A 14025-nucleotide genomic window follows, 5' to 3' on the forward strand; every position below is an offset into this window, starting at 1 on the left:
CTTCACTAGACACAGGGGTCCTCTTACAGGGTGCCCAAACAACAATTCAAAGGGGCTGAAGCCAACCCCCTTTTGAGGGACCTCTCTGTAAGCAAACAAAAGGCAGGGCAGTAGGATGTCCCATCTTCGCCTGAGCTTTTCAGGTAATCCTTTAATCATGCCCTTTAGGGTCTTGTTAAATCTCTCAACAAGCCCATTGCATTGTGGGTGATAAGGAGTGGTGAACTTGTAGTTGACACCACATTCCTTCCACATAGCTGTCAAATATCCTGACATGAAGTTGGCATCTCTATCAGATATTACCTCCTTAGGAAACCCCACTCTGGAGAAAACTCCAAGTAAGGCCCTGGCCACAACAGGAGCTGTTGTGGTCCTAAGTGGAATTGCCTCTGGGTACCTGGTGGCATGATCCACTACCACCAGTATGAATCTGTGCCCAGATGCTGTAGGGGGATCCATTGGACCAACAATATCAATCCCCACTCTTTCAAAGGGAACCCCCACCACAGGTAGTGGTATCAGGGGGGCCTTTGTTGTTCCACCTGCTTTACCACTGGCTTGGCAGGTTTCACAGGAGCGACAAAACTCCTTGGTGTCTTCAGACATGTGAGGCCAGTGAAAGTGAGGGACAAGCCTGTCCCAGGTCTTGTTCTGGCCTAAGTGTCCTGCTAGAGGAATATCATGGGCTAAGGTGAGAAGGAAACCCCTAAATTGCAGAGGTATAACCAACCTCCTGGTTGCACCAGGCTTGGGGTCTCTACCCTCTGTGTAAAGGAGTCCTTCATCCCAATAAACTTTATGGGCACCTTCAGCATTCCCAGCAGCCTCAGCAGCAGCCTGCTGTCTGAGGGGTTCAAGAGAAGGACAGGTTAACTGAGCCTGCCCCAAGTCTGCCCTAGAAGGTCCCCCTGTCCCCAGAAACTCAACCTGGTCAGGTTCAAGTTCTTCAGAGACAGTTCCTTCAGGGGTCTCAAGATCAGTTTCCTGCGAAGCCTGATCCTCACTTGCAGGCAGTTGGGAAGGCACAGCCTTAACCCTCCTGTTCTTTCTCTTGGAAGGTGCTTGGTCCATTGTTCCAGGATCCAAGACCTGAGGTTCAGAGAGGCACTTTTTGGCCTGTGACCTGGTCACAGCAAGGACATGTGATGATATCCCTAACATCTCTGCATGAGTCCTGTACTCAACTTCTGACCATAGAGAGTTCTCCAGGTCATTGCCCAACAAACATTCTACTGGGAGATCAGCACTAACCACAACTCTTTTTAGGCCAGTTACCCCTCCCCAGGAAAAGTTAACAAGTGTCACACTATGTGTAGTAGTGACATTGCTGGCATTGGTCACCAGGTAATCATCACCTGGCATGTATTGTCCAGGGTCCACAAAGTTAGGTGTCACCATAGTGACACTGGCACATGTGTCCCTGTAAGCTTGAGCCACTTTATTGTTGATCAAAGGCGTCTGTCTGTATTTGCCCAGGTTACTGGGACTTATGTCAGGGGTCAAATCTAGGTCCCCCTCACAAATCAGAACAGCCTGAGTAAGGGTTCTGACTAAGTCAGAATCTCCTTCAGTTCCCAAAGTGATACCCACTAATCCCTTGGTTTGAGGACCAGCACTGCTAGCTGTACTAGTGGGTGCAGTTGCCTTAGGGGCTGCAGTGCTGGGGGCTCCACCCTTTTTACACTCACTTGTCCAGTGAGAGGTGTTTTTACAAGTTTTACACCAGGGTTTCTTCTGACCTTCTTTCTTCTTCTTCTTGGAAGTTTGAGACCCACCCTCTGTCTCAGTTTGGGGCCCTGTTGAAGACTTCTGGTCTTTAGATTTCTGCTCCCCACCCTTCTGGTCTGTTTTCTTCTGGTCACCACCCTGGTTCTGGTTCTGGTTCTTTTGCTTAACTCTGGTTCTTACCCATTTATCTGCCCTCTTTCCCAATTTTTGGGGAGAGGTCAAATCTGAGTCAAACAAATGTTGATGCAACTGCTGGTTCTGACAATTATTTAAAATGTGTTCTCTCATCAGCAAATTATACAATCCTTCATAGTCTGTAACCTTGCTTCCCAGCAACCATCCCTCCAGAGCCTTAGTGGCACATTCAACAAATTCAGACCAGTCCTGAGTCTGTGTCTTCTGGGTATCTCTGAACATTAACCTGTACTGTTCAGTGGTTAAGCCTAACCCATCAATCAGAGCACTCTTCAGGACCAGGTAGTTTCTAGAATCCCCATCACTAACTGTGAGGAGTCTGTCTCGGCCTCTACCTTCAAAGGAGAGCCACAAGATTGCTGCCCACTGCTCCTGAGGGATCTGCTGTACTCTGCAGGCTCTCTCCATTGCAGTATTCCATTTATGGATATCATCCCCAGCTTTGTAGGGGGGCACAATCTTACTCAGGTTTCTGTTATCAAAAGACCTGTCTTTATCCTTGTGGATATTGCTGCCACCAGTGGGTTCTATTACCCCACTCTCTCTAGGCTGTCTTGCTCTAGCAAGTCTCTCTTGGACCAGGGCAACCTCTAGTTCTCGCTTCTGGATCCTAAGCTCAGCCTCTCTCATTTTGGCATCATGTTCCCTTCTCTGAGGGCTAGCCATCTCCCTTCTGGAGTGACCATGAGAGCCTCTAGAGACATGGGAGGTATTGGATTCACCTGAGTGATTCCTCCTCCTCCTATGCCCCTGGTTAAGTCCATTTGGGTGGCTGGGCAAGGTCAGCCTTGCTTCAGTCCCAAACACACTTAAGTTAGCCTGGTTCAGCCTACTGACCAGCACCTGACTATCTCTGTCATCATCTGACTCACTGCTTTCCACCTCCTCCTCTTCTTCCTCTTCCTCTTCCTCCTCATCTACCTGAGGAGCTCCAGTGGTGGAGGCTTCCTCGTCTACCAGGATGATAGGGGCAGGGGTGTCTACAGTGTCATCCTCTGAAGGATGGCCTCCTTCAGCATTCCCTGTGGGGTTTGCTTTAGAGGTCTTTAGAGTCTCAGACTGATCCAAGAGCTCTCTTAGGTGGTCTGTAGTAGGGGAAGGCCCTGTCTTCAGACTCCTTAAGGCACAAAGCTGCCTTAGTTCCTTGAAGGAAAAAATAGCAAATTTGGATGGTGCCCTTGGAGGGTCACTCTCAACAGAGCCATTCCCAGTGGAACCCTCTGCTCCAGACATTGCTCTAGTGTGGGTGGATGTGTTGCAATCTACCTACACTGGTGTTTACCTACTAAACCTATCTAGTAGTTGTAGCTAGGGTGTGCTACTCCCTTTGCTCTACAACAACTAAGTTCAGTAGAACTTAAGTATACTAGTCTTGTTTTATATGTACCTAGCAGGTACCTGTATGATCTTTCAAATGATAATCTCAAAGATTGTAATGGTAAAACAACAGCAAGCTCAGATCCCACCGCTGCTCACCAATGTGAGAAGTTGGCCTGGTATATAATGCTCACTAATTCTTAGTGATCACTTTGTACCATGCCAAGCAACCCTTATGATGATGGTTGTAATTCAACCTTGTAGACCAGTTATCCTAGTGGTAACGTGGACAAAGCAGTCTTAGGCTAAACTCTGAAAGGCATGTGAAGCCAGCTGTTATACCATACACAACCCCCTTGAATACCAAATGAAAGGGACACCACACAGATATATATTGAAAATATATATTGATTTATTAACTATAAAATCCCCTGGACTCTTTATGAGCACAGAAGCACAAGTGTTAAATCACAAGACAGTTTAAAATACACAAAAGTTGCACAATATGGATGAGCCCTAGGGGCCACCTAAACCATATACTAAGAAAGTGGTATAAGAGATACCAATAGGAAAGGGAACAGGCCTAGGGCCTTGGGAATCGCTGGAGCTATTCGAGACTAGCAATGATTAAGTCGGGAAAGGCCCACGGGACTCGGGTGCAGTGTTCAAAGTGCACGCACTTTCCAATGCAAAGTCTATGGTGCGTAAAAAGTACAAAGTTAGAAAGTTAGGAACCTTCCGAGTGACCTACGGAGCTGAAACTTAAGACACAGGCCCTTGAGATGTGTACCAGTGCAGGAGCACCGGCGGAGCTGAGTTACCTCACCCACAGGAAGCGGGTGCACAGGGTCGAAGTAGTGTAGGGTTTCGTCACGCTGGTCGATGGTGCTTGGAGCTGAAGATGCTGCAGGCGGCTCGATGTGAAGAGTTCCGGTGGATCCAAGGGTGGATCTGAAGATGTGAAGACCTGAAAGCACAGGGGACAGTGTTCAAAGTCACTAGCCAGTGACTACCGTGGAACCAGATTGGAACCAGGCGATGTCGGGTGCAAACAGGCGTTGTCGGGTAGCTTCTTTCTGCAGCCACGTGGATACCCGGGGTCGAGGACGTCCAGGAGTCGGTCACGAGCTGTCCCACGTAGGCTTCTCGCTGTTGGCGGTGTCGGCGACCTGATCGGAGCAAACAGGCCTTGGCAAATGCAAGCCACGCAGAAGTTGAAAGATGCTTATCACTCGGACCAGCAAGGTCAGAGCGAGTGCTCCTTTTTACAGGAGCTTGGGTAGGTCTGGAGCAACCAGACCTGCTGTGTAAATCGTCGGTTTCGTCGCCAAGATGGCCGCTGACCACGTGGCTAGTGGCCGGGATGGCGCGTCGAGTGGCACAATGCAAAAGGGCCCCACGCAGATCGTGGAGATGCTGGAGGGCTGATCTTCGGTGCAAGGGCTGCTCGGTGGTGGGGGTTCTCAGTCCCCAAAGCACAACGCCGAGGATGCCTCAGAAGCTGCGCAGTCAGCTTTTCGAGTGTCTTCCAAGAGGTCCGGTCCCACGTCACTCGGTGCCTCCACGGATCCCTTCTTTGCAGGGACTGTGGATCGGGCTCTGAGAGGTCTGGGAGTCTGGTTCTTGTCGGGCTCTGGGCTCGGGCTCCGGCGGGAGGCGGCGGCAAAGCAGACGTCGAGTTGCTGGTTGGTACCTGTGTTCACAGGGTGGCCACTCCTAGGCCACAAGGGAGATTCTTCTTCAGTCTTCTGAGCAGCAGAATGTCGAAGTCCAGTCGTCTTCTTAGTTTTAAGTTGATTCAGGATGATCTGCTGTGCAATGGCACTGCTCCCACTCTTATTCCCAATCTGAGGGGTGGATCACCTACTAGGTCCCTCCTCTGGGAGGAACCAGGAAGGGGGGCGGTTACACCCCCTTTCCTTTGTCCAGTTCCGCGCCAAGCCTGGGTCTGGAAAGTCCCAGGACCGGTTTGGACTGGCCTATGCACGGGGACACCTTGTGTGCCCCGGGCATGTCTGATTCTATTCAGCCCTGTCCTACCCAATACACAAAACCCTGTCTGGGGTGGTGCTCGCACCTCCCAAGGCAGGAAACCCTTTGTCCAGGCCACCATCTGCCGAGTTTCGGTCAGCAGCAGGAGGCCAGACTCGTGTCTGTGGTGGCAGCATCCATTTTGTGATGCTGAGGCTCTGGTTAACTTTAACCGGGGTTTAAGGCAACACACATGTCGTGTCCCTCTAGAAGGGTGGAATGCTATCCCCGTCGCCAGAACTGGCGAGGGGATAGTATTCCAATTCGTATGACACCTTACTCGACATGTTTTGATAAAGCCAAACCAAAGATAGCATTTAACCGCGAGGATTATAATGCACTTAAGAGTATATGGTATGGCAATATCCCGGACCAGCTTAGGGAGTGGTTCCCGACAGCTGCAGACAGGCTCAGCTCATGCTAGAGCACCATCTCACATATTTCCAAGCACTCTGCCTCCAGGATTGATGAGGCCTTCCATAGGAGTGGCTGATAGGAACATATGTGTCCAGTTTAGGGTTAGGCACAGGCATACTGTACCTAAGCAAGAGGTGATTACACCAACTTACCCCAGCTGAGTGATCAGCCAGTTGTGTCAAATATGGAGGCCAGGCCAGGGGTGGCACAATACGTGCTGCAGCCCCTGGTAGGCCTTGGATACACCTATGCCCTGGGTACCTAGGGTACACTACTACAGGGGCTCATAAGGTGAACCAGTTTCAATTCGTAATGCACCTAAAGTGCATTGGCAGTAATTTAGAGAGAGAACAGCAGGCTGTGGGTCTGATTAGCAGGCCCACAGCCACATTAAGTCAGAAACCAGTGAAGCAAAAAGCAAAAATTTGGGGTGACCATAGGGTAGCAGACCCTACTCTCCTACAGCAGGGATCTCAAAGCCAAACGCGTTTCGAGCAACAAACATACTCTTGATCACTGGCAATTACTGACGATGAGGCAGGCTGTATGAGAACACGTAATTTATTAAAATAAGACACCCCACCCTTTGTGGGAGTCAACCAAAGGCATTCTGGTTAAGATAGTCCACAAATAATGCCCAAAGACTTCAACGTTCCTTTACCCCAGTGGATGCCACATACCAAAGTCAGTTTCAATGTTAATACCCTGTTAGGTGAGAGCGCTTATTGGCACCCACTGGGGGATTTTGGCACGTTTTACAAGTCGGGCTAAGAACTGCAATAACCGGCATGCACCAGTCCCACCTGGGCGTGACTTAATTTAAATAAAACACGAGTCAGCATACAAGCCTCAATCTTTCATTGTGCTGCCAGTGATCAAGGGCGAAAGGACGCCCGAAACGCGTAAGGCTTGAAAAGATTGATGTGTGACAGGCTGCTGAGATGCTACCAGTGGCATTTGTGCTGTAACCCCCTCGTGTGAAGCATTTCTATAAGGGCAACCTGTGTGTGGAACTATTTTGCGGCTGGTCCAGTCGCAGAAATGCCCCGCCGCTGAAAAAAAGCGGATCTACATCGCTCAAGCACTGGAGCTGTGACGAGAACGAGGGGGGCCTGAGCTGCCGGTAAATATTGGCATCACAACGGCATTGTTCTAACTTCTTTCCGCCCACTTGGGTAATGACATTTTTAACATTGAAGGATTAATGGCACCCACTGGGCAAAAGGATGCCCGAAACGCGTATGGCTTGAAAGGATTGATGTGTGACAGGTTGCTGAGCTGCTACCGGTGGCATTTGTGCTTTAACCCCCTCATGTGAGGCATTTCTATAAGGGCAACCTGTGTGTGGAAATATATATATATATATATACACACACACACACACACACACACACACACACACACACACACACACACACACACACACACACACACACACAATCATATATATTTGGTGCTGCCAGCAGGTGGGAATATTGGGAGAACTGTTCCTGAGGAATCAGACCTTGACACTCCCAGAGGAGGGTCTGGACAGAGGGGAGGATAATCCCATGTCCTTTGTTCAGCTTCCCACCAGAGCAGGAGCCAACGTCTCCCAGGACTGGCTCAAACTGGAGTATAAAGGAGGGTACCAAATGTGCTCTTCAAAACAGAAGGCTTTTGGCTCTGGGCCAATCAGAAGACTCTTGTTTTTTAAAATTGGATTTGAGGGACTCTCGCAAGAGTCCCTCAAACCCAAGCATCCAGACAAACAAATATATTTGAGCCTGATTTTTTTTTAACTACTGAACAGATTTACATTAAAAAACAATCTGTGAACCAAGGTCTAGCTTCCTGACAAATTTGGTGCAATTCGCTTAGCAGTTTTTCTGGTAGCGCTGCTCAAAGAAGTCTATGGAAAATACATGGGGTGATTTCCTTTTTGGCCCCCCTTTTGTCTCAGCGCCCCTTGAAGATCATCCTGACAACTTCCAGGAAGGAGCTGAGAAGGATGAACATATTTTGGGAAAGTTTTGCAAAGATTTGTCCAACAGTAACAAACTTAAACAAACCAAATGCGCTCCGTCTATGGAAAAGCAGACTTAACTGTAACTACCAAGTAGCAACTTCCACTGGGATACATATAATTATAAAGCATCGGAATAAAATGGGCTAAGGAAAGAGCCCTGGCCACGCTTTCTACACAGCGTTCCAGCATTGAATCAGGCATATGGCCAAACAGGTGAGACCCATTATATCGATTAAAAAGAGTATAGAAAAAGTGATGGATGTAATGCCTGAAATAATCTCAACCAATGGTAATTATTTATGGCCCCATCCAAATCCATCGTTATTTTGCACATCATGCCAACTCAATTTGGAACCAGCCATATGCAAAGCAGTTTGACCCCGATTCAATGGAAACAGTCCAGCCCAAACTACATGGCCAGTAGGAAGGAAGTTGCAGAACACTAAGGCTGACCAGCACCACTGCCACATTAACTAGCGTTGGCCTGTTTGGGCTGCTTCTCATGACATACCATCACATAATTTCCTAAGAGGCTTGTGAACAATACCCACCATTGTGAACCCTGGATTAATTGAACACTTCATGAGTTCCTTTCCAGAGCTGGAGTGAAGAACGTCTAATAAAATTCATCTTGAGACGATCAGACTCACTTAACAGCTCTCAATCAATGAATGTAGAGTGCCTCGTATTGCATACCACCTCACTCAAGTTTACCATTTGCCACTGACAAGGCATTTCATCTTTGCTATTAAATATTAATTACATTTTTGCTTTTTTTCCCCCCACAAAATGCCAATTGTCAGTCCAGACACTTATGATCAGTCTGTTCGCTCCAAATGGTCATTCTTACCAACTCGGTAGGCAGAGTGGAGATGGTGTAGTCCCTGAGGGCTCACAGGCTGGCTGTTCTGCTCATCTTCCGATGGGAAGCTCCCGGTGACTATGGTAGTAGACTGGGTGGATAAAGGTGTCAAGGTAGCACCCTGAATTGCTGGGAATGCTGTTCCTGCATGGACACTCCCTACTGAAAAGAAAACAAACACAGCACAGACATCATTCATAATCAAACTAATTCAGCTCGTCATCAAAAGCAAACATGAATATATGGGAGACCTCCCTTTAACTCTGTCCCAGAAGGCATAGGTTTATTTAAGATGGCCTTTCACACAATGAATACGGACAGACAGACATGAAAGTCTAGGTACTGTATGATGACTTGGAAATCTCAAAGAGCCAAATAAAACCTCTTTCTTTGTGCATATAAACCATATTTTCAACTCAAAACTGTAATTTAAAAAAAAACTACGATCTGTGGCATACCACACATTGAGCATTTAATGAACAGATAAAAAAGCAGCATTTTTTGCTCCTTGAAAAGATCCTTCATTTTGCATTCATCAAATTAAATAATTAAATTTGAATCAGACTAATTTGCATTAAATATTTGCAGTGCAAGTCTGTTCATAATGTTTTAATTGCATAGTCTTGATTATCATTTCTAAATATTTTAAATGGCATGTAACAAAGCTCATCACATTAATTACCTAAGAATTCTGAAAGAAGATGAAGCAAGAGTGATTGCTTACAAGGTACCACCTTCTCTTTGTTAGGAAATGCGGTCTAAGCCTTGAAAGAGCTTGCTTCTAACTGACCATCTAGGCAGAGGTGTGCATAATAGAAAAACAGAAGTTAAGAGAATACTTGTATACCACTAAACTACTGATTTGCTCATCAACCACTGTGCGACCACTGTGCCTTACCTAGGCCGGGTCGCCCCCACGCTCCTCCTGCTGCTCTTACTGCCGCCTACTTCCTTTTGTGGATTTCGCCGCCGCTGCAGGCGACCCAGCCACCGCTGAGCCGCCCACATTCGTCTTCCCGCTTTCCTGCCGCTGCCTCCCTGCGGCCCCGCCCCCCGCCAGCCGATTGGTCACCCCGCTCCCACCACCCAGCGGACCCTCCCTCCCGGCTCCCTTCTTAAGGGGACTCCTCTCCTCACTCGGGAGCGACCACTGTGCCTTACCTAGGCTGGGTCGCCCCCACGCTCCTCTTGCTGCTCTTACTGCCGCCTACTTTCTTTCGTGGATTTCGCCGCCGCTGCAGGTGACCCAACCGCTGCTGAGCCGCCCGCATTCGTCTTCCCGCTTTCCCGCCGCTGCCTCCCTGCGACCCCACCCCCCGCCAGCCGATTGGTCACCCCGCTCCCGCCACCCAGCGGACCCTCCCTCCCGGCTCCCTTCTTATGACACCACCAGGCACGCGCAGCGGGCGCGACGATTGTGCGCTGAAGGAGGGCCAAAGGCAAGCCCGTCTGCGCCCGTCCGCGCCTGGACCACGCCAGGACCCCTGGCCTCCGAGGCTGCCAACCCATCCGCCGGTCCTACGACGCCGCTACACTCAACGCACTCAACACCGGCTGAACCTCCGGATGCTACTGAGCCACCCCGAGACGCTCCCACGGACCCTTCTGCTGCCGAGCCTGCAACTTCTCCTGCATCCGAACCTGCACCGCACCCGCCAAGACGAGCACCAGCAGTAACCACCTGAAGTGCATCCTGCTCAACACCCGCTCCATCCACAGACACGCCGTGGAACTCTGGAACCTCCTCGACACCACATCTCCAGACGTCGCCTTCCTGACAGAAACCTGGATGAACGCCTCCTCAGCGCCCGACATCGCCATCGCCATTCTGGACGGATACAAGATCACCCGGAAGGACCGCGTCAACCAGACTGGAGGAGGCATCGCCATCGTCCACAAGAACACCATCCGCATCACGACCAACTCCGACGACACCCTCTCGGCGGCCGAACACCTTCACTTCCAGATCCACACCGACCCCAAGACCACCCTCAGAGGCACCCTCATCTACAGACCCCCAGGACCCCGCACACAATTCAGAGAAGACATCGCCGACTTCATCAGCCCACACGCCCTCCCCTCCGCCGACTACATCCTCCTCGGGGACCTCAACTTCCACCTGGAGAACAACAACGACCGCAACACCACCACCCTGCTGGACAACCTCGCCAACCTCGTACTCAAGCAACTGGTGAGCACCCCTACCCACTACGCCGGACACACGCTTGACCCCGTCTTCTCCTCCAGCAAGGACGTCTCCTTCAACCACGCCACCGGACTCCACTGGACCGACCACAGCTGCGTCCACTTCAGCTTCAGAAGAACCACGACCCACCACCACCCGCAACAGGTTCCCCACAGGAGCTGGAGCAAGATCACCGCCGAACAGCTCACCACCTCCCTCAGTCAGAACCCACCCGCCAGCACAACGGACCCCACCGAAGCAGCACGCAACCTCACGAAGTGGCTGTCCGACTGCGCTGACGACCTCGCGCCACTAAAGAACCCTACCAGCAGACCCAGAAGCAAGAAAGCCTCCTGGTTCACCGACGAACTCAAGGACTCCAAGAAGAACTGCCGCACCCTCAAGAAAGCCTGGCTCCTCGACCAGACTACAGACAACATGACCGCCCTCAAACACGCCACCCGCAAGCACCACCAGCTTATCCGCACTACCAAGAAGAAATCACTTAAAGAGCGACTGGACAACAACACCCACGACAGCAAGGAACTCTTCAACATCGTCAAGGAGTTCTCCAACCCCAGCACCGGCAACAACGATATCACTCCTTCACAAGACCTCTGCGACTCTCTCGCCTCGTTCTTCCACCGCAAGATCGCCGACATCCACAACAGCTTCGGCGCACCATCAACGCACCCAACCGTCGAACCAAGGCCCTCCACCACACCCTCCGCACCTGGACCACGGTGACCACCGAACACACATCCCGCACGATGAACACCATCCACTCCGGATCTCCGACCGACCCCTGCCCCCACCACGTCTTCAACAAGGCCGACTCCATCATCGCACCCCAAATGCGGGACATCATCAACGCCTCCTTCAACACCGCCACTTTCCCGGAGAGCTGGAAGCACGCCGAGCTCAGCGCTCTACTGAAGAAACCAACAGCGGACCCCACCGACCTCAAGAACTTTCGCCCCATCTCGCTCCTCCCTTTCCCTGCCAAAGTCATCGAGAAGACCGTCAACAGACAGCTTGCAGCCTTCCTCGAGACGAACGGATCCCTCGACCCCTCGCATCTGGTTTTCGAGCCAACCACAGCACCGAGACCGCCCTCATCGCAGCCACCGACGACATCAGAACCCTGCTCGACAACGGGGAAACAGCGGCCCTCATCCTCCTGGACCTCTCTGCAGCGTTCGACACCGTCTGCCACCGCACCCTAGTTCAACGCCTCAGCAACATCGGTATCCAAGAGAAGGCACTGGAGTGGATCATCTCATTCCTCACCGGCAGAACACAGAGAGTGCGCCTCCCCCCGTTTCGATCCGAGGCCACCGAAGTCATCTGCGGCGTACCGCAAGGATCATCACTCAGCCCTACCCTCTTCAACATCTACATGAGACCTCTCGCAGCCATCGCACGCCAGCACAACCTCAACCTCATCTCCTACGCCGACGACACCCAACTGATCCTCTCCCTCACCAGAGACCCCGCCACCGCCAGAACGAGCCTACACGAAGGGATGAAAGACTGCGCCGAATGGATGAAGAACAGCCGCCTCAAACTGAACTCAGACAAGACGGAAGTCCTCGTCCTGGGACCATCACCCTCCGCCTGGGACATCTCCATTCCCAAGCCAACAGACCACACACGCAACCTGGGCTTCATCCTGGACTCCTCCCTCTCGATGACCAGACAAGTCAACGCTGTCTCCTCATCATGCTTCAACACCCTACGCATGCTCTGCAAGATCTTCCGATGGATCCCGACCGAAACCAGGAACACAGTCACCCAGGCACTCGTCGCCAGCCGACTGGACTACGGAAACGCCCTCTACGCCAGAACCACAGCCAAGTTACAAAAAAGACTCAAACGCATCCAGAACGCCTCCGCCCGACTCATCCTGAACATCCCCCGACGCAGCCACATCTCCGGCCACCTGAAGGACCTGCACTGGCTCCGCGTCAGCAAGAGGATCACGTTCAGGCTACTCACCCACGCACACAAATCTCTCCACGACCTGGGCCCCAAGTACCTCAACGACCGCCTGACCTTCTACACGCCCACCCGCCAGCTACGTTCGACAAGCCTCGCCCTCGCCGCCGTACCACGCATCCGAAGAGCCACCGCTGGTGGCAGATCCTTCTCCTACCTGGCAGCCAAGACATGGAACTCCCTCCCCATCCATCTTCGACTGACCCAGGATCATCGCGCCTTCAGAAGACAACTCAAGACCTGGCTGTTCGAGCAATAGCAGACCCCTTCCCCCAAGCGCCTTGAGACCCTGCCGGGTGAGTAGCGCGCTATACAAGTGTTATGATTGATTGATTGATTGATCAAAAAGAACTGATTAAACTACCACCTACATCGCATGATGGGCCAATATAGGTCAGAAGACCCTAAAAGGCGCTGTGTCCCTTTTTAGGTCTTGTCTGGCGTTAGCAGCGCACATGCGCTGCTCTCGCCATGACGAGAGCCTTTTGGAATCGATACGAACCAAAGCGTGCATGCAGGGAGACAGAAGAGACAGAAGACGTGCACGGGAGGATTGGATGCTTTACTGGCGGTGTGATACACTGGGGACTTTTTTTCACCACCAGTAAAGGCAGTGCTCGCGTGCACATCTTCTGTCCGTCCCATGATGGGACGCGCTTGTATTTAAATGCTTTGGGATTTTTTTATAGCTGGGTCTCAAATTATCACAATATCTAGATAATATTGCCATTGAAGGTGGCACTTAGCTTGCTCGCATAATATGCTGCACAACTTGAGTTCCCTTGTACATGATTTCGACAACCCTGACGCATAATCTGTTCTTCCACCGCCGCGTAAAGTGCGGCTCTGTGGAGACGCGATCACACCAAGGTAGAAAGGAGACTGCGGTTCTTCCATCAAGAGCCATGCCTTATACCCGCTTCCAGGGTGGGACAATCTTCTGGGTCGGTGCTGCCACCGGGGGTGGTCGGTGGGAGCTCTCTGACACCTCACCGGACCCCGACCTTCCGTGGGCACCGTCTGTGGTGGTGCTCGAACGACAAGGTCACACAGTGGGGAAAGAGAGGCGCTGCATACAACATCAGATAGTCAAGGGTTGGCTCATCAAACCATTTGCCCACCAATAAAGGATTCGACCGCTCAGGCTACAGACGTCAAAAGGTTGGCTAACCAGAATAATCACTCCAAAATATGTGATAAACAGTCACATAAAAAAACTAGAGAAAAACTAACGCTGGCAGCCCAGGACATGGTTTTCTTCACAGCGCCGAGTAGCTCCTACTC

At 51.2% G+C, this 14025-nt stretch overlaps 1 protein-coding gene across 1 annotated transcript in view; it reads right to left on the bottom strand.

Annotated features, from left to right (window-relative positions):
• Positions 1 to 14025, bottom strand: part of ZSWIM8 (zinc finger SWIM-type containing 8) — a 2802584-nt gene that overhangs the window by 163240 nt on the left and 2625319 nt on the right. The window contains exon 23 of the mRNA XM_086922151.1: positions 8547 to 8720. Coding sequence (XP_086778277.1) covers positions 8547 to 8720 — 174 coding nt within the window. The remainder of the gene's footprint in view (positions 1 to 8546; positions 8721 to 14025) is intronic.

The sequence above is a fragment of the Lissotriton vulgaris genome, chromosome 5 (genome assembly GCF_964263255.1).
Source record: "Lissotriton vulgaris chromosome 5, aLisVul1.2, whole genome shotgun sequence".
NCBI lineage: Eukaryota > Metazoa > Chordata > Amphibia > Caudata > Salamandridae > Lissotriton > Lissotriton vulgaris.